This window comes from Homarus americanus, unplaced genomic scaffold (genome assembly GCF_018991925.1).
Source record: "Homarus americanus isolate GMGI-L3 unplaced genomic scaffold, GMGI_Hamer_2.0 scaffold16430, whole genome shotgun sequence".
Classification (NCBI taxonomy): domain Eukaryota; kingdom Metazoa; phylum Arthropoda; class Malacostraca; order Decapoda; family Nephropidae; genus Homarus; species Homarus americanus.
This window is the reverse complement of record NW_024729259.1, coordinates 5,835,362-5,856,563: the sequence shown is the minus strand read 5'-3', so window position 1 is coordinate 5,856,563 and position 21,202 is coordinate 5,835,362. Positions and strand designations below refer to the sequence as shown.

The following is a 21,202-nucleotide window of genomic DNA, read 5'->3' as shown; positions in this document are numbered from 1 at the left end:
TAAGTTTTATTTTATCGACATGAGTGTGAAGAGATTTTGCCACTATGGTGAAAGTTTGTACAGACAAGAGGAAGGCAGTTTCATAAATTACAATCCATAGCGGACCTCAACATTCAGATTGGAGGTACATTAGTGGCAGCTGAAGAATATTGCTAGGAAGGACAAAACTCCTCCTAAACGATCAAATGTTAGAGTGTGTAACAACTATTTCGTAATACAGAACTAATAAAAAAGACAATGTTATCCGGACAGTAACTAAAGGCCCACGATCTGAGATAATTAAGTTCTATTTAGACACAAAACACCATTGATGTGAGTGTGTGTGTGTGTGTGTGTGTGTGTGTGTGTGTGTGTGTGTGTGTGTGTGTACCGGAGCTCACACCACCATACTACACGCCACACACTAAGATGATGTCGCCAGCCTCAACCTCGTCAAGTTATTGGATTAGTTGAGAACAGCGGTATATTATTTTGATGCTCAGACGTTCCTGCTTTTAGAGGTACAAAATTCTCGTGTTCAGGAGGATAATCTCTTTAGTTCAGGGGAGGGGAGAGGGTCAGGGTGTTAAGGTCGAGGGGTGTGAGGGTCAAGGGGTATGAGAGTTAAGGGGTATGAGGATCAGGGGGTGTGAGGATCAGGGGTTTGTGACGGTCAGGGGTTGAGAGGGAACTATAGACTCTTGAATAAAAAAATTACTTCAGTACTGGGTTAGGTTACTGGGTTAGCAGTCATCATTTAACAGTGGTCACTATCACCCGTAGTTCAATATGACTTCAAAACAAACCGACAGTGATGGTGTTTTTTTAATGTGTGTATTTTCCTTCAACTGATGTGTTAATCTCACTTCTTATTAAAAAAAACTGAAGACGTCATCACTTGCAATATTTTAAAGCTCATAGACTTTTAAATTCAGGGTTTTGTGAGTATGAGCGAGTGAGCCAGTGTCGTTAAAGTGTGTGTGTGTGTGTGTGTGTGTGTGTGTGTGTGTGTGTGTGTGTGTGTGTGTGTGTGTGTGTGTGTGTGTGTGTGTGTGTGTGTGTGTGTGTGTGCGTGTCTTCCCTGCTGCTACACCTCTTTGTTAGTTTTACCATGATACCGCATTACTAGTGTTACCATACTCGGTTTTCCCTGTGTTATGGGGATATTATTAATGCAAGAGCAAAATTAGTATATTAATGTTCGCTAAAGTATAACACTTGATCTGTTTACTTTCTCTGTACCTGGTGAGAACAAGGTCTGTACTGCGGCGCCTCAGTACATACATACAGCACCACATCTTCAAGAGGGACAACCTACGTGTATACATATCATGTTTCTCGACAGTTTGGTAAAAGTTAATAGGTTTCTTACCAAACCCTTAAGATGTTGTCGTGTAACACTTGTTTTCCCTCGCTGGTGGCAACGGTACACGGTCTACCATCCTGGTAAACAGTTTCCAGACAATTTTTGTTTAAATCTTCTTCTAACTCAATTAAGGCAACTTTCCTGGGTTCACCTGCACCGTGTGTCATGGCTACCCTCTGTTGCTTCTCCATCACTGTCACCACCGTCACTGGCTGTCGTAGGAAAGTGTCATCACTCTGCCACCACCGTCACTGGCTGTCGTAGGAAAGTGTCATCACTCTGCCACCACCGTCACTGGCTGTCGTAGGAAAGTGTCATCACTCTGCCACCACCGTCACTGGCTGTCGTAGGAAAGTGTCATCACTCTGCCACCACCGCCGTTGGCTGTCGTAGGGTGTCATCACTCTGCCACCGTCACTGGCTGTCTGTCCACTCTGTCACCACCGTCACTGGCTGTCGTAGGAAAGTGTCATCACTCTGCCACCACCGTCACTGGCTGTCGTAGGAAAGTGTCATCACTCTGCCACCACCGTCACTGGCTGTCGTAGGAAAGTGTCATCACTCTGCCACCACCGTCACTGGCTGTCGTAGGAAAGTGTCATCACTCTGCCACCACCGTCACTGGCTGTCGTAGGAAAGTGTCATCACTCTGCCACCACCGTCACTGGCTGTCGTAGGAAAGTGTCATCACTCTGCCACCACCGTCACTGGCTGTCGTAGGAAAGTGTCATCACTCTGCCACCACCGTCACTGGCTGTCGTAGGAAAGTGTCATCACTGTCACCACCAGAAACATCACCTCATCATTACCCTTAAGGAAAGTCACCTGAACTACACAGTCACTCGTTACGACACATCGTCACGTCTTGACCCTGACTATAACTGATGCTAACTGCCTGTATCTTTGTTACTGAGTCATACACCGTCACCAGAGCCTTATGATCTTTATTGCTGGACACTAGATCAGTCTCCTATACTATTAATAATAATAATAATAATAATAATAATAATAATAAGAGTAATAATAGTAATAATAATAATGATAATAATAATAATAATAATAATAATAATAATAATAATAATAATAATAATAATAATAATAATAAGAGTAATAATAATAATAATAATAATAATAATAAGAGTAATAATAGTAATAATAATAATAATCACACTTAACATAGCCTAACATTAACAACCTGACCTAACCCAACACGCATAACATAACAAAACTTACCAATACATAAACTAACCTAACCTAACCTAACCTAGCCTTTTGAGAATTTGGCTCCGTCACTTAACATTACGTAACTCTACGGTTGATCGTCACCAAATTTCACTACCATCTTTCTGTGCGTGTGTGTTGTGAAGGAAGAAGGAAGGTGAAGGAAGACAGGGTGAGGGAAGAGGAAAGGGAGATAAATTAGGGTGAGGGAGCAGAGAAGGAAGGTGAGGGAGGAGAGGAGGGTGAGGGATGAGAGAAGGAAGGTGAGGGAGGAGAGAAGGAGGGTGAGGGAGGAGAGAAGGAGGGTGAGGGAGGAGAGAAGGAGGGTGAGGGAGGAGAGAAGGAAGGTGAGGGAGGAGAGAAGGAGGGTGAGGGAGGAGAGAAGACACCAACACTGGTAGACTATGATGATATAACTCCGGTGATGACTTAAGTACGAGTCCTGGTGTCAAGGTGTCACAGTAGGTGGTGGCTACGAGGTATGCGGTGCTCTTATGATGGTTATTTCCGAGTCAGCCGTTGGAGTACAGTAGACAAGAGAGGTCTCAGCTGCTCTCTCCGTCTCGCCGGAATTATAAGAGACAATGTCCTTTATAATTGTGGTACGAGGAATTAAGGCTGCTGGTATTTTAAGATCCTGTTCGTCACATGTCACACAGTCTTGTTATATATTGGTTAATTATGTAATTTTCCTCATGGTTGTTGCCTTATTTTTTTTCATTCTTTACAGTGGTAGGTGTTCATATACCAACTCTTGTAATTATGTGTTGTTAAGTAGACGTCTCCGGCTCTCATGATAATTTTTCCTATTTTTTTTTTTAGTTATCTCAATGTCAGCAGTCCCGCACAACTGGCAGGTCACTAACGCCATGGAAAAGATGAGTTTTTATTGCGATTTTGGACATGCGATCTTATTCTCTCTAGTTAGGACTTGATGGTGACGCGAAATCTTCATTCTTGTCCAGTTAAATTTGACAAGTGTTGTCATTTTTGGATGTTTCTTGATCAAGAGCTTATGTTCGAGGATAGTGAAACTCCAACCACCTTGTGCAAGATGTAGTCCCATCCTTGGCTCGCCTTCACCACGCTGCCATATCGTGTTGATTCGTATGAGACTAAATGATATCCAGTTGTTTCGGTAGCATTTGAGACACTATATTAATTACATACTAAGCTGAAGCTACTGTAAAGCTCATTGTGTTACCCCAGGAGCGATATTGCCTGTGTACCCCTGTAGGTTAGTGGCGTCCATTATTTTGTGTAAATGTTGGATGTTCTTACAGAGACGTAGGGCTGTTGTTGACTGTCACAGCAAGGATGTCTGACATGACTGAACGACACCTGGGAAGTTGTTAATTATCATAATGTTAATAAACCTAAACTGAAATCTGTAATAAAAAAATTATATTTCTTTGTAAATAAAAAATTATATTGGCAGGAGAAATTAGCGAATATCTTTGACGTTCTGGTAACGAATCTTTTCCTAAAAGTATGAAACACTGATAATGTCTATGTTTGTTTGAGAATATGAGCAACACACACAACAAATATCACTGATCCACCGCACGAAAACAAATGTGTGATGCTCCACAAATAATAAGGTTTACCCCTGACTCATTCACGGCCAACAATAACATTCATCTGTTATTACCACACACACAAACACCCAGCCGCTTTCCTCACTTACCCGCCCATTAACGCAACACTTTTATAAATAACCTTCACAACACAACCAGGATGTATTTGTCGGGTATTTTTAATATGCCTCTGCGTCATCATTTTCCTCCTACCACTCCCTCGCTGATGTGTTGGTATATTTGTCTCCGCTTGACTTAGTTACAAGAGAACTGATCAAACAATAGGCGACTCGTACTGAAATATAAATTTAATTTTTGACCGCCATCTCTGTGAAGCTTCAGCAAACTAGAGAGATATTTTGTCATAATTATCTCCATCTAACTGTCTCGCTTAACATGTAACACAAAAATGACGGCCAAAATGACTGAAACCCCACACAGATTGTACGGTAACTAGACAACGCGAGCTCCTGTGTTTACCATTTCTACCCAACCTTTCTCATGCTTTTCCCCGCTAGTGATAAAGCTTACCCCTCTCAACCGTGTCCTGGGTTCAAATCTCCAGGACAGATATGAGAAGGGTGTTAACCAATGGGCTCCCTACCAGACATAACAAGTGTTCTCCGGGTACTCCGTGTTCCTCCTCCTCCAATAACACTGGACACTGAAGGTCGTAATAAAGTAACACGTACAGACCGACCGCCTGAACGGATATAGTAAGTTGATAAGTGAAGGTGAAAATAATCAATTGAATCAAAATCTTTAAATTCTTATCCAGTCTCCTCTAATGCTCTCTGATCCCGTTCATCTTATACTTCAGCTCCCTGACAATATTTACGTAGGTACTTTTTCAGCCTTTATATAAATTCTTCACAGTCTCGGTCCTATTTTTTAATCTATGCTGAAGAATGAGTGAGTGAGTGTATTGTTATTTGTGACCGAGGCTTTGTTACGTTCAACTGTAGTGCTGGAACATCGCCTACAGGAACGGGAGGGGATCCTTTTGAACATTTAGGTGACTATGGATCAAAAGTGACTCCCGCACATTATTTATATTGTCTCTCCATGATTGTTCTGGGGTAAAGAATTAAATTGAATGAAGCAGGAGGCCCAATACAGTGTTACCTCACCCGAAGATTACTTTAGAAGGGCATAGGAAGAGTTAGTACTGAGTGATGAAGGCAGAGGTCGCTTATAAACAACTTCACAGATAGAATTAACTAATGGAAGAGATTTATGTCACGTGATTTAAATGTGTATTAAGAGGTTGATTGAATGGATTATCTGTTTTGTGTTGTAGATCGGTGGGAAGATGAGAGAAGGAAGGGAGTTCCATAGACGAGAAGTGCGAGGAGACAAGGAGGTGACTGATGATGAATTTTGACTCTGGGAAACTTATAAGGAGTAGATGTGGCTGTATAAAGAACAAGTATCACGGCTAGGACTGAAAAGATGACAGCCTGGCTATCATGTTCACGTTGACTGTGGGTGTAGCGGTAGAGAAGGTGATAAAGCAGATCACTTGTCATGAGAGAAATAATATGAGGGACCCGGCTTTAGGTTTGGTTTTGTCCAGCAGTGAGAGTGAGCCACGCCACACGTTAGAGTGGACAAAGGTAGCAAGTTGTGGAGAAGTAAACAGTAGCGTATAATTTATTATGATATAAATTTAAATTTTTAAAGATTCAGACACTTGGGTCAGCTGCATGTTTATCACATCATGAACTTACAGACAATAGTGATGAGTTAATTTATAAAAATCGGTCACCTAGATTGAGAAGACTTTGAGAACGATATGAAGACCAGGAAGGTACCAGTGTGGAGGTCCCTGCCCTGGGGTACTCCACAGGGTTTGTCTGGCCTTTTCATCTATCATACGTAATGGCATGATATGGGTTGTGAGGGGGTGGTAAAGACGCCGAAAGAGAGGCAATAGAGTCCAAAAAAGAGGTAAAGGGTTCCCTACAAGAGGCCAGATGGTAAGGAGGGAGCATCAGATAGAGAGGTATGACTCATCCATTACCGAGTCTTGCCTGGCCATCCTCACGCCACCACATAAAGACTACCCTATATGACACGGAAAACCTGTCTGGCCGCCTTTCACCACCACCTACGTCTGTGTGGCACCGAACAATGAATGAGAGATGGGGGAGTCAAGGGGGGGCGTTGACTTACCCTCCAGCACATGTACTGTATAGGCAACGGCGGCGAATCTGAAATGTCTTTGCACATCACCCATTTGAATATTGTATGATGATGACTTATGATTGGCTATAATCATAGTATTTAGCTCTTAAACACTGAACCTGCATGTAAACCATTGTAAACACACACACACACACACACACACACACACACACACACACGAGTGGAGAAGAGGCAATAGTACAAGGAAATAGAGACACAAAGAATAATAAGGTGACACTGACGAGTAAGAGAGGAAAAGTCACACAGTTTATTAGTTACCTTTCTGTGTGTGTTGTTTCATCCCGACAGGTACCTTCAGACATTGTACTAGGCACACGACACTCTCTATACCAGCTGGTCTTTACCCTCGGCTCGGGTCATCTAGTGTAAAACATTCTCACGGCATGGCATCCTACTGTACCAGCCAGCCTTGAGTGTTCTGCCGCAAGGTAAACTCTACTCGGAAATAGTGCAGTGTGTGTGTGTGTGTGTGTGTGTGTGTGTGTGGTTGTCACTCTCTCTCTCTCTCTCTCTCTCTCTCTCTCTCTCTCTCTCATAAGTACTCCACCTACCCTTCAGGTATATTGATACCCTCGGCAGCTTCAACTAGTCCTCTCCAACGACAAATGATTCAGCAAAATAACTTCTTTGTCAACTGAGTCATCTTCCAGCAGTCTCAAGTTTTCGTCAACAACCTTCCCGCATTCCTCTTCCCAACACAACACGAGGAGCACTTAATGTCTCTCTCTCTGCCTCTACTATCAACACATGAGCCATCCATCTCACCCGGGAGGTTCAATGGCGCACCTCTCTGGTCTGGTGTCTGTGTCGTCGCTGGCTCTCATCAACAAACACTGGACTGTAACTCGTGTTCGTCTGTTAATTAAGCATCTGATGAATTGTGTTTCTAAAGATTTTGTCGTAATTTGAGATCTTTATTTTCGTGTTATTGGTCTTATCGTTGTCAGTACAGTATCAGGTGTTCAGGTACAGTTGTTGCTTTTATCTTTAGCTTTATTCTTAGTACTAACACACTTTCTTGTTCCTAGATAATTATACAAAGTTACTCTTGGTAAGATGGCAGCAAAGGAAACAGGGTTTTTTTTTACGGGGAATAGTCCACCCGGGCACAGGTCATCGACCCACAACGGGGGATGGGGGCGAAAAAATAAAATTAAAAGGAAATTAAAAATAGAAGAGAAAGAGACTAAATTAATCTACACCACGAAGATGCCGTAAAACCAGCTTTTTTAAGTAAGACATTGTATGAGTATGGAAACACAGAAGCAGGCAGAGCACAGTTTGGCTGTGTGAGGAAAGAAGGATGTACTATAACGGGTTGTTCTAGTGTGACTGACATCCACGCAGTAACGGTGGCAAGACGTGTATAACGAGCCCACGGCCTTGTCGGCGGTACACAGGATGCCAAATCCACCGGACATTGCCCTTTTAAAGTACCTGCGAGAATTTTACTCTTGACGTCTTAAATGTAACAGACAATTAGGAGCATACATGAACTGACTTCCATCAAATTATCTTAATAAAAACAAAAAGGTTTTCTTATTTGGCAGAAACATCGTAGTTGTGTTGCTCCAAGCCTTGCACACGTGTCCTGGTGATCGTTCCTCACACCACGCAGAACTGTTCCCCAGATCACCTTTACAAGGCCATATTCTGGGTCATGGCTCTCACACCGTCACACTCTGGATGCAAGGATGCTGTCGCGACTGATCTGCTTGTCATATTACCAGACAACGTCCAGGAATTCTTCTCTAGAGTTTCACAACAGCTTGTTCTTCTTGATACACTTTTTTCATCTTTTCAAATGTTAATGTGTTCGCTATAGCTTACCGTGGGTTTTTTTTATTGTGGGTGAGGATGGACAGAATGTTTGTTTATAAGTCGACTGGGAGTACAAGGAACGCGAGTGGTGGCTGGCGTATACTGCGTCACTGTGCTTGGCCAGGTCAGTGGGTCGCGCACAGCCTGGCAGACCTCTGACGCCAGGCTCTTGTCAATGTCTCTAAATCACCCGGGTAATGAGGCAGTCATCATGTCGGACAGTGCTTAAACAAACACTTTTAATGGCGCTTATCTTAATACGCCGCTGGTTACGCCACAACTAGAGCGGAGCCCGGTGCCTCCATAATGAATGAGGTGGGCGGCTAGTTCATGCTCAGTTGGCGGCCCTCCCGGACGCTCGCCTCCCTCCCATTCATCTTCTCGCTACCCTTCACAATGGACGTACTGTTACCCTCCCCACGTGGATATTGTTCCGTGTAAACAAACTCTGTGCCTCTTGTCTACGTTTTCCCACTTTAAGCAGAGTGTCTGCGGGATGACTGACGGCTTGTTAGTGGCGGAGTGACGGTGCTGTACTGATGTAGCTTCATGACTCCCTCAGGGAGGAAGGTACTATTGCAGGAGGAGTCTTTCCTGAGAATCGTCTTGGGCAGGAAGCCTGGCATTGTCGGTCCCAGTCAAAGCCGCGTCACAAAGGACACCCTGCGTGCCGCATCCACGAGGGAGGCAGTAGGGAGGTGGACACCTACCACCTCACAGCTACTGCAAGTGTCAGCGACTGTATCTCTTTCTCTCTCTCAAAAAAAAATCGTTTGTTGTAGAAAATTTGCAGTTGTCTTTATCCTCTTTCTTCCACTCTGTCATGCTATGAATATGGAAAGTTTTATTAAAGTTGAACTAGTTTCTGAGGTACAATATTTACATGTGTCCTCACTTACTGGTTTCGTTTCATTATTATAGTTAACGTCTGTGGTGAATATTTGTACACCTTTGGGTACTAGAATCACGTTTTCATGACTTTATAGTGGTAGAGATCACATGCAGAGCAAGAAGCACTTTCGCCGTGCTTCCAAATTTGGTAATAGTTGTGTCAATTCCCCGCGTAGGTGGTCTGGGCTGTGAGGGTCGTCCAGGAGCTTGTCCCAAACCTTCTTCCCTAGGCGATGGAACCTGACGTTGAGGGCCTCTGTTTTATTTCTCAGGTGGATGGTTTCCACTGTCTTCTGGTAGGGTGGCGCTTGGCCACTGGCTGACCTCAGACACTTGTTTTGGAAGCTCTGTAGTTGTTGTAGTCTGGTCTTCCCGAGTGTGACGAGTGGTACGTGTGGGTACTCCAACACGGGCCACACCAGCGCCTTGTACAGCTGGACTTGTATCTTCTCAAGCATCAGTTTAAAATACTTTGGTTTTGTCCTCAGACTTGCTGCAGACATGTTAATAAGATTGACGCGTGTAAAGCCTAGTTATTTCAACTCTGTATATCATGGTTTGGACGGACATATTCAACATAAAAGTCGCGGTTGTATATACCATATCGTAACTAACCATCCTATATACAGTATGTACGTCGCCATGATTATTTACGTTGTGTACAGTGTAAGTTAGTTTCTGACCACTGTTAACGTAGTAGTTCTCAGAGGGGTACAAGTGTATTAGCCAGTGGTTGGGGAATACCGTGTTTTCCTAAGGTTCGTACTCGTATGTCGGTGAGCTGAAGAATACCTTTAGAAATGTGTGTTATGAAAACTGACACAAAGGGACTGAAAAACATTCAAAGGTGATTACGTGCACTAATTTGCATTTGCATATTTCATTGCAAATGCATATTTTACCGTGATTTCTATGATAAGTGCATATTACCTAGATAACTGCATATAAATGCATATTTTGGTAAAATATTCATCTGGCAGTATCTCTTTGTTGCCACTGAATGAGCACACGTGGTACTGGGAGGTGAGGTGAGGTGTGGTTAGGTGAAGTGAGGTGAGGTCACGTCGCTTTAATCTGTCGTTTCCACACCTGGTCATGACTCATTGGACTAGTGAGTTAGTCAGTCAGGAGCAGTGCTGCTGTGTGGAGCTACTCTCTTCTGCTGCTCGTGAAAATGCCGAAAGTACAAAGAAACCAAAATGAAGTGCTGAGATCATATGTAAAGGAATTTGATGCATTTACTACTGATGGAAGTGTACTGTTTTGTAAATATTGTGAAGCACCAGTGTGACTGGTAGAGAAATGTGAGTGAATGTACAGCTCCTAGCTGCTATATTTATACTTAAATAGTTATCACAATAATACTTACTTACTTACTTACTCCGTTGGCACTAAATACCATTAAGGCTCTTGGTAGCTTTTAACTAAGCCATCGTCGTCGATCTCTCTCAACCTCTTCACTATCTCCTGGTTCTTCATCAAACATTTTCTGATCTCTATCAACGAAATCCTTCCGACTGGTTCTGCACGTCAACAAACACGGCCAGTGAGCACGTTCTCTGGTTTCTATTATAAACAAGACATCATCACTCACCGTTGAGAGAGCTACATCAGTGCTACTCCCGCTGAACTTTTATTAATTTGTTCAGTAACTTTTTTTTTTAGGATTGTTACCCGTATTATATTGAATCCGGCGGCCAAGGGAATACAGCCGCTTGTCTCTTATCCTAAAGGTCACTTGTTCGATCCCGGGGTACTCCTGCCTCCTTGTGTACCGAGGCTTGGTTTACAGTTAGGTCTATAGGACTCACACTCACTTCCACCCAAATCATATTCCTACCATGTCTGTTTTTCCTTTATTTAGACGAACATTGGTCATTAACTTAACAATAAATTTAACTGGAATCTTCTTTTGTGCCTAATTTATCTTAGTGTTTTCATAGTTCAGTACACAATAGTTCGGTAGTGGCTGCTGGTATTCACCCAACTCACAGTTATACACACTGGCGGCACCTGGTGTTGTGGCTCTCAAAATAAAGGCGTAAGCAGACATCACTGAGCCAATGTTTTCATCTACTGTCGCCACTCATTCATCTGGGACTCGTACACAGTGTAGTGAGTGCGTGTGACCTCAACCTTACACCGTACACACATCACAAGAGTGTACTGTACTGTAAGTCCTCTATAGAGTGTACCTGTGCGTTAATTGATACACAAGTACTGTAGGGATCTAACAAGTAAAACAAAACATCTCCCACGATAAACCTTCCTGGCTATAATGAGAGTATGAAGTCTTTGGTGTTGTGTTTCCTTGTAAGAGTGTGTGGGGGGAGGGGGAGGGGGAGGGGGAGGGGTTGGTGCTACAAGTGACCATGTAAAGAGACGCAACACACTAACTGCAGACTGTAACACTGACAGCCTGAAGGTGTATATCTCATCTTCCATTTCACCGGAGATCAGAAACACAAGTCACACACATACAGCCAAACTACAATGTAACCACACACACACACACACACACACAACCACACTCCAACCAAACCACACCACATCAACGACCACAACAACCACAATAAAATAAATATACACAACAACTTGAGCGTCCCAACACACTGCTCTCTCAGTCACTCTGCAGACAAGAATGACGAATGCCAGACACAGTAGTTCTTGGCTCTTCCCTTCCGACGCCTTCCCCCTACTTCCCTTCCCCTCCATGCCTCTACCCACGCCCTCCCCTCACTCCCCCCATTGTGGTGGTGTGAATGAGGGGAAGTGAGAAGTGGCTGAGGGGAGTGGTTGGGTGAGAGAGATGACTGACGAACACAGACTTAAGTAGCAGGAGTCATGATAAGGATCACATTACAGAGGCCGGTGAGTGAGTTGTGTCTCGAACAATATAAATATACAAGTACGGTACAACACACAAGTCTTTACCGAGGCTGTGGGACAGAACCTCTTGAAGAAAACCGAACTTTTATTATTATTGGACTCCATGTACAGACTAACTAGAATCACAGTCGATATAATTACACATAAAGTATCAATTAAACATATGAGGGTGTTCCATGACCCATACACAATAGTAGTAATTAAGCCACACAGGGAAAGTTGGTTGCATCACGCTGCTGGATATGATGATGTACCTAACGAAAGGCCACAATATTTATTTTTTCTTACGTTTGTATTAAATGTTTAGACTCATTTACCGGTTTACCCTTCAATTGCTTTTTAAAACCCACAAAACATCTTAGTTTCCCTGAACCTGTGACCAATGGATTTTGTTTACCAGTGTGTAGTACTGTGGAGGGAACCATACACTTTACCGCATCTTTTATCTTATGGTTATAGCTGAGCGGACACTGATTTTTAACGCCTCTTGGCTGGTCGTGGTCACTCACCATTCGTAAGGCGTGTGGCAGGTGTACACTGTTTGGGCTTTTAAACGTTGACAAAATTTCGGATAGTATTCTGGGATGACTGAAATTGCGGATAATTGACGTCTGCGATTAATTGATATGTGGATTATCGAGGAGTAGAAGAATAAACACAACGTTGTGATGAATGTGAAGAATACACAGTAACTGAACAAAGTAAACAAACCAAAGAGCTGATGGTCATTCCTGTTAGACATATTACTGGTCTAATAAAGTTTACCAGGGAATAATTGACTTTCCTCAGGTGACCCATAAATGTGATCCGTCAGTATAACGATAACATGTAGTGGTGTAAGTTATACGATACAGAGGCTGGTGAAGATACTGAACTTACTTATCATTAATGTCCATCCCTTTGTTCCGTGCAGGTGAGCGGCGGGTGGCGGGGATCCTGCCCCACCCGCGGGGGCCCATCACTGACGCCTCCCCCCTGGCTGGCGACGCCACCTTCGTCAAGCCTACCCCAGACGCCGACGGCTCAGTGGGAGGGGAGAGCGTGCCTGTTGCTGCGGTGGCCCCCCGCACCCCAACAGCCGCCTCCGCCGCCCCTGGAGCCCCCACTGCTCCCCCGGGCCCCTCACCACCCCCAGCCCTCACCAATGTGGTCGACGACGGCAGAGAGTCCTGGGGAAAGTCCATGGACTTCCTGCTCTCCATCATCGGCTTCGCCGTGGACCTGGCCAACGTGTGGCGCTTCCCGTTCCTCTGTTACCGTAATGGTGGAGGTGAGTGCCGCACCAGGTCAGGTCACTGGAGTACTCTATTGTGTGACCAAACATCCCGGATCTCAGCTCATAATTTTGTTTATTAATACCGATTTACAGTATATTAAATATTAAACCTATTAACTGTTTTTGTTGAAGGTCGAGTCTTGCCTTACAACCTGAGTGAAGGAGTATACAGTATGTGTCGTCCATAACTGTTATCGTGTTGGTTCCCGCAGGTGCCTTCCTTCTACCCTACTTCCTGATCACGGTGTTCGGGGCCCTCCCGCTCTTCTTCATGGAGCTGGTGCTGGGCCAGTACAACCGTCAGGGACCCATCACTGTGTGGAAAATTTGTCCCCTCTTCAGAGGTATGTCACTCCACACCCAGGGCCCTTACTCCACACCCAGGGCTCTCACTCCACACGTGCTATAATACCCTACTTGAGTTGTTACTTTATATGTGTAGCTCCAATAATAATAATGTAAACAATTGATGTTCCAGAGGCAGAAAATACACACACACACACACACACACACACACACACACACACACACACACACACACACACACTCGTCAATTTCTCTTTATCAATCTCACCGTGTCACTCCCCTACTCATCCATACTATTCCTCTCACTCTCCTTCTCTCTTTCATTGCCCTCCCTCCCACCTCCTTACTGCCATTTTCCTCCCTCCCTCCTTCCTGCATCCTTCCTATTCTCCCTCCCTCCCTCCCAATACCATACCCCTTCCCAACTCCTTTCCTTCCTCCTCCTCACCCCCTCTCCTCCCCCCTCCTCATCCCCCACTCTCCCTCCTGCCTCCTCACCCCCTCTCCCTCCCGCCTCCTCACCCCACTCTCCCTTCCCCCCCTCCTCCCCCCTCTCCCTCCCCCTCCCCTCCCCCTCTCCCCTCCCCCTCCTCCCCCCCTCTCCCTTCCCCCTCCTCCCCCCACCTCCCTCCCCTCCCTCCCCCACTCTCCCTCCCCCTCACCCCACCTCTCCTCCCCCTTCTCCTCACCCCCCCTCCTCCCCCTCTCCCCCCCTCCCCTCCCTCCTCCTCACCCCCACTCTCCCTCCCCCCTTCTCACTGGGTCACCTCCCCGGCAGGTGTGGGCTACTGCGCGGTGCTGGTGGCTTACTTCGTCAGTTTCTACTACAACGTGATCATCGCCTGGTCACTCCACTTCGTGTACGCCTCCTTCAGCTACGAGTTGCCCTGGACCTCCTGTAACCACACCTGGAACACAGACAACTGCTGGGACGGCCTCACCTCCGAGGAGCCTCGCCCTAACTCTTCCAGTCTTATGTCTCCTTCTGAGGAATATTTCAAGTAAGTGGAGGAGAGGGAGAGAGAGAGAGAGAGAGAGAGTGTGTGTGTGTTAGGAGAGAGAGAGAGAGAGAGACAGACAGAGAGAGAGAGAGTGTGTGTGTGTGTGTGTTAGAGAGAGTGCGTGTGTGTGTGTGTGTGTGTGTGTGTGCGTGTGTGTGTGTGTTGAGTGAGAGAGAGTGTGTGTGTGTGTGTGTGTGTGTTAGTGAGAGAGAGAGAGAGTGTGTGTGTGTGTGTTAGTGAGAGAGAGAGTGTGTGTGTGTGTGTGTGTGTGTGTGTGTGTGTGTGTGAGAGAGAGAGAGTGTGTGTGTTAGTGAGAGAGAGTCATCTCAGAGGAACACAGGTCTAATTCTTCCTCTAGTGGAGAACTTCAAGTATGTGGCGTATGGGGCGATGTGTGTGGGGGGAAGACTAATGGGTGGGAGGGAGGGTGATGAAGGGGGGGGAGAGAGGGAGGTGTGTGGAAGGAAAATTCGAGGAAGGAAGGAAGGAAGGAAGGAATGAAGACAAGTCGACAGATAAAAACAAAAAAAAAAAAAATTGAATAAAACACAGGATGGATAAGAGTGTTTAGGGTGAGGGGTTGTAAAGGAGACAGACAGACAGACAAACGGACACACAGAGAGAGCGGGGGGGGGAGAGTAGCAGTAAAGTATCCTGACCTATACTAACCTTCAAGTTAAGTTCGTCTCCTCAAACAACACAAGGTTCAAGAGGTCGCCTTAATCTCTCGCTAATTAAATTTATCATACGTCACTGACACGTCACCACCACGTCACACAACATCACTACCACCACCACCACGTAAACAGCTACACCTCCCTTCTCATACTCGTCTCTTACCTCTCATCCCTCACCCTCCACCCCCCCACACCCTCTCACCCCCCACACACCCCTCTCACCCCCACACCCTCTCACCCCACACCCTCACACACCCCTCTCATCCCCACCCCTCTCACCCCTCACACACCCCACCCTCACCCCCCACCCCTCTCACCCCACACCCCCCACCCTCTCACCTCCACACCCCCCACACCCCCTCCACCCCTCTCACACACCCTCTCACCCTCCACACACCCCTCACCCACACCCCCACACATCCCTCTCACCCCCCACACCCCTCCCCACCCCTCTCATCCCCCACACCCCTCACGTCCCTCCTCACCCTCACACCCCTCACCCCCACCCCACCCCTCTCACCCCCACACCCCTCTCACCCCACACCCCCACCTCTCTCTCACCCTCACACACTCTCACCCCTCCACACCCTCTCACCCTCACACCCCTCTCACCCCCCACACCCCTCTCTCACCCTCAGTTACGTGGTACTACAGATGGACAAGAGTGGTGGCTTCGACGACCTGGGTCCTCCTCGGCCCAGCCTGGTCTTCTGTGGCTTCATTACCTACTTCATCCTCTACCTGTCTCTCTTCAAGGGCGTCAAGTCCTCAGGTGAGTCACTAGTCGCTGAGTCCTAGTTCATAGTCGCGGAATTCTAGGTCGTAGTCACAGAATCCTGGGTTGTAGTCGCTGAGTTCTAGTTCACTGAATACTAGTCGCTACATTCTTAGGCTTAGTTGTTAGCAGGCCTTTGATGAGTCCTAGTTGTTGAGTCCTAATAATTGTTAGTAGCTGAGTCTTAGATGCTCGTCACTGAGTACCTGTCGGTTCTACCTAAGACTAAATACTGGTTGATACTCGTGGGAATCCTTAGTACTAGTTGCAGATTTAGTTACGATCTTGAAAAAACAAAAAATTCATCATTTAGAAATCGAATAACATGAAAACGTAAAAGGATTTAATTGGGTTAGAATCAAGAGGCCATAGTTCACTTTATTCTGGTATTTTCTCGCCACCTCACCTCACCTCACCTCCCCTCCTCTTCATCCTCCTCTCCTCTCCTTCCTTCCCCTCCCACCCTCCTCCTTCCTTCCCTTCCCACCCTCCTCCAAGTTATTTTTTTGAACTCCTCTTTGAGATTTTCATTTAAAATTGTCCTCGAGTGAATGTTTAAGGGGTAACTATCGTAAACAGTGTCCATGTGAGGTCTGGTGTCGCAGGTTTAAGGGGTAACTATAGTAAACAGTGTCCATGTGAGGTCTGTTGTCGTAGGTTTAAGGGGTCTTTGAGATTTTCATTTAAAATTGTCCTCGAGTGAATGTTTAAGGGGTAACTATCGTAAACAGTGTCCATGTGAGGTCTGGTGTCGCAGGTTTAAGGGGTAACTATAGTAAACAGTGTCCATGTGAGGTCTGTTGTCGTAGGTTTAAGGGGTAACTATAATAAACAGTGTCCATGTGAGGTCTGTTGTCGTAGGTTTAAGGGGTAACTATAGTAAACAGTGTCCATGTGAGGTCTGTTGTCGTAGGTTTAAGGGGTAACTATAGTAAACAGTGTCCATGTGAGGTCTGGTGTCGTAGGTTTAAGGGGTAACTATAGCAAACAGTGTCCATGTGAGGTCTGGTGTCGCAGGTTTAAGGGGTAACTATAGTAAACAGTGTCCATGTGAGGTCTGGTGTCGCAGGTTTAAGGGGTAACTATAGTAAAGGTCTGTTGTCGTAGGTTTAAGTGTCCATGTGAGGTCTGTTGTCGTAGGTTTAAGGGGTAACTATAGTAAACAGTGTCCATGTGAGGTCTGGTGTCGTAGGTTTAGGGGTAAACAGTGTCCATGTGAGGTCTGGTGTCGCAGGTTTAAGGGTAACTATAGTAAACAGTGTCCATGTGAGGTCTGGTGTAAGGGGTAACTATAGTAAACAGTGTCCATGTGAGGTCTGTTGTCGTAGGTTTAGGGGTAACTATAGTAAACAGTGTCCATGTGGTCTGGTGTCGCAGGTTTAAGGGGTAACTATAGTAAACAGTGTCCATGTGAGGTCTGTTGTCGTAGGTTTAAGGGGTAACTATAGTAAACAGTGTCCATGTGATGTCTGGTGTCGCAGGTTTAAGGGGTAACTATAGTAAACAGTGTCCATGTGAGGTCTGGTGTCGCAGGTTTAAGGGGTAACTATAGTAAACAGTGTCCATGTGAGGTCTGTTGTCGTAGGTTTAAGGGGTAACTATAGTAAACAGTGTCCAGTGTCCAGGTTTAAGGGGTAACTATAGTAAACAGTGTCCATGTGAGGTCTGTTGTCGCAGGTAAGGTAGTCTGGGTGACGGCGACGATGCCCTACGTGATCCTGACGCTGCTGCTCATACGAGGGGCGCTGCTCCCGGGGGCGGCTGACGGTCTTCTCTACTATATCAAGCCATCCATCTCTGCTCTCTCCAACTCTCAGGTATTGTACTCTTCCTCACTAGGTACTGTACTCTATATCACCCAAAGTATTGTATTATTTAGGACTGTATTTTCATGGCAAAATATATCCAAGTTATTGTAGGTTTCACTTACGATCCCTTACAGCAGTTTAGTTTATTTTGAGAAAACATCTTCTTCTTCTTCTTCTTCTTCTTCTTCTCTATACGATATTTCTCATGTCAATAATATCAGGTTTAAGATTGTATCAGAAGTTAGGTTAGGTTAGTTTACGTTGGAACCTGTTAAGATCGGAGTTGAGTTATTTGACCAATCACCCTCCTACACACACACACACACACACACACACACACACACACACACACACACACACCTGTTCACTCCTGTCATGGTCCTCTGGCAGGTGTGGTACGAGGCTGCTGTACAGGTGTTCTTCTCAGTAGGGGCAGGTTTCGGCGTCCACCTATCCTACGCCTCCTACAATAACTTCAACAACAACTGCTACCGGGACTGTCTCATCACCAGCTTGGTCAACGCCTTCACCAGCTTCTACTCCGGGCTGGTCATCTTCACCTACTTGGGTTATATGGCCTTTAAGCAGAAGACTCACATCAGTACCGTCGCCACTGATGGTAAATGCTTGTTAAAATTGTGTTGTTGTTGTCATTACCATAGATTTGTCACTCTTATCTCTTTACCGCTTGGTGTTTACATTTATGATCGTATCTTAGTATGTATGCCCCCCCCCCTACACACACACACAGTTGGGCTTTTATTATAATTGCATTTTCATTCGAATTTGTTGATTATAATAGGACTCCATATAATGTAGTTGACCTGTGACCTGGAACTTACACCCCCCCTCCAACAGGTCCCGGGTTGGTGTTCCAGGTGTACCCGGAGGCAGTGGCCACACTACCTGGGTCACAGTTCTGGTCCTGCCTCTTCTTTCTTATGCTCATTGCCCTCGGCCTCGACTCTGGCGTGAGTACTGACCTAAATTATGTATTGGTACTCGCCTGCTGTGTCGTCACTCACTCCTGACTTTCTTTATTCGTTGACTCTCTCACCCTTACTAACCTAACCTAACTTAATTCACACACCTGCCTGCTGATCCCACACAACTGCCTGCTGGTCCCCCACAACTACCTGCTGGTCCCCCACAACTACCTGCTGGTCCCCCACACAACTGCCTGCTGACCCCACACAACTGCCTGCCGACCCCACACAACTGCCTGCTGATCCCACACAACTGCCTGCCGACCCCACATAACTGCCTGCTGACCCCACACAAGTGCCTGCTGATCCCACACAACTACCCGCTGCCCTCCCCTACACACACACACACACACGCCTGACCACGGGCGTCCCTTCCTCAGATGGGCGGGCTGGAGTGTGTGATCACTGGACTACTGGACGAGCTGAGACTGACCTTCGGCAGGAAGACCATCAGGAGGGAGTTTTTCACCGCCATAGTTGTCACTTCCTCCTTCCTCGTCTCCATCACCAGCTTCTGTCAGGTGGGTACAAAGTGTTCTTCCACCCTACGCTCCTCTTCTCGTCTCTATACGCCTTCCCCAGTCTTGCTTATAGTTCTAATATCCCTTTTTTGTTCAAGTTAGGAAATTCATTACCCTCCATTCCTGACCTAACTGCTGGATGGGTTTGTTTTTCCAGTGGGTCCTAACAAAGCCTCAGTCAACATTGTTTAATCGTGCGCGCAGTATTTGTCTCAGAGAAGTTACTGGCAGAAAAAAAATCTTTCTAAAATATTGACACGTGACAAAACAACAGGAACAGTCAGTCGCCTTCACAAGTGCGTTTACAGGGGCTCGTCATATAAACATTCCACAAATTATTATATTGAGGTAATTGTTTTAATATTGTTTTACTCTGATTTCATAGTTTGTTTACTCTTGCGAGTTTCCTTCTGTCGAATGTAATGAAACACAGGGCTGCCACACTGCAAAAACCTGACGAGCTCCTGTAAACACACTAGTGAAGGGGACTGTACCACCATCTCAAGGACGTCTGAACTGGGCTCAAACGTTATACAAATATCGTGTCATTTTGTTAATATCTACAGCATCATGATAAGGAAGACTTGCTATCATCTAGTGTAGATATTATATGACTGGTGTACAGTAGGTTACATTTTAAGATGTTTTATCCTTTGTGGCTCTATCTTAATAATGACTTATAGCAACACGTCTAGTAGGTAAACATAACAGTCGAATCCGGGTAGGTGGGGGGGGGAGCTCACGCTGAAGGCTGAAATCCAGCTTGAGAGTCTGGGAGCTATAGTGGCAGCGTCTGATGCACTTCGACTCCGGTTGGCTAATTAACTAACCAATCAATGACGAACATAGAGGAGGTAATCAAACACGTGCGAAGAACAGAACAGGAACACAGAGTTTTATCTCTCATAAATTTTAATTGGTGATGTATTGGTGTAATTACTAACCTTTTTTACACGCTTAAAAAACCTTAGTAGTTGAAGCGCAGTAATAACATTGTAACAACAACAGAACTACGGGGAGGGCACTCTGGATTCACCCAAGCTCGGAGCTAGAGTTTTCCATTGGGAGATTTATATTGACAAGGATTTTTGGCGTGATGTTCATGATCAAGGCCCTAGGGGGTGGGGGGCCAGGTGCAGGAACTCCCAGGAGCTCTGATTTCTTACTAAATCTAGGGAACAGGAATTAACCTTAATTCAATGTCATGAGGAGTTTGAGCCCCCGAACCTCCCCCCTCGACACACCACCATATCCCCCTGAATATGTTATTATTCACAAAATGTCTAAAGTGCTAGTGAACCACACGCTTGTTCTTAACAAAAATTATATTCCTAAAACAGTAACTATTCTGGAAGGGAAGAAAGGGAAGACTTATTTAATAATGTACATTTTTTTGGCATATTACACACACTACTTGATGGTGGTGGTGCAGGGAGGGATGTATGTGTTCCACTGGCTGGACACTTACGCAGCCGGCATCTCACTTTTATGTTCGGCTCTCTTCGAAGCCGTCGCTGTCTCCTGGTTCTATGGTAAGTCGGCTGTTATCTGCTTCTTGCATACCGGTTTTAGGTCTTATACATGAAATGGATAGATTCCAATTTTTTTAAATATTTTGTTATCTTCATAATACTCTTGCACCATATGTAAATAACAACACATGTATTTTATAACTAAATCTTTACTTGTCATTAATGATGTATTTGAGTAAAGTTTGTGTTGTGTGTTAGGTTTGCGGAGGTTCAGTGCAGACATCCAACACATGCTAGGCTTTAGGCCACGGCTGTACTGGAGGGTCTGCTGGAAGTTTGTGTCCCCGCTCTTCATCCTCATCACGGTGAGCAAGTTATTGTGAATCATCTTTACGTCTCTTCTTTTCGTCTTTACATGCCGTGCAAGA

At 45.4% G+C, this 21,202-nt stretch overlaps 1 protein-coding gene across 1 annotated transcript in view; it reads left to right on the top strand.

Annotated features, from left to right (window-relative positions):
• LOC121866468 (sodium-dependent dopamine transporter-like) overlaps positions 1-21,202 on the top strand; it is a 71,587-nt gene that overhangs the window by 39,799 nt on the left and 10,586 nt on the right. Inside the window, exons 2-11 of the mRNA XM_042366174.1 lie at positions 12,866-13,222; positions 13,441-13,572; positions 14,313-14,535; positions 15,851-15,984; positions 17,665-17,804; positions 18,186-18,414; positions 18,654-18,766; positions 19,162-19,302; positions 20,735-20,834; positions 21,033-21,139. Coding sequence (XP_042222108.1) covers positions 12,866-13,222; positions 13,441-13,572; positions 14,313-14,535; positions 15,851-15,984; positions 17,665-17,804; positions 18,186-18,414; positions 18,654-18,766; positions 19,162-19,302; positions 20,735-20,834; positions 21,033-21,139 — 1,676 coding nt within the window. The remainder of the gene's footprint in view (positions 1-12,865; positions 13,223-13,440; positions 13,573-14,312; positions 14,536-15,850; positions 15,985-17,664; positions 17,805-18,185; positions 18,415-18,653; positions 18,767-19,161; positions 19,303-20,734; positions 20,835-21,032; positions 21,140-21,202) is intronic.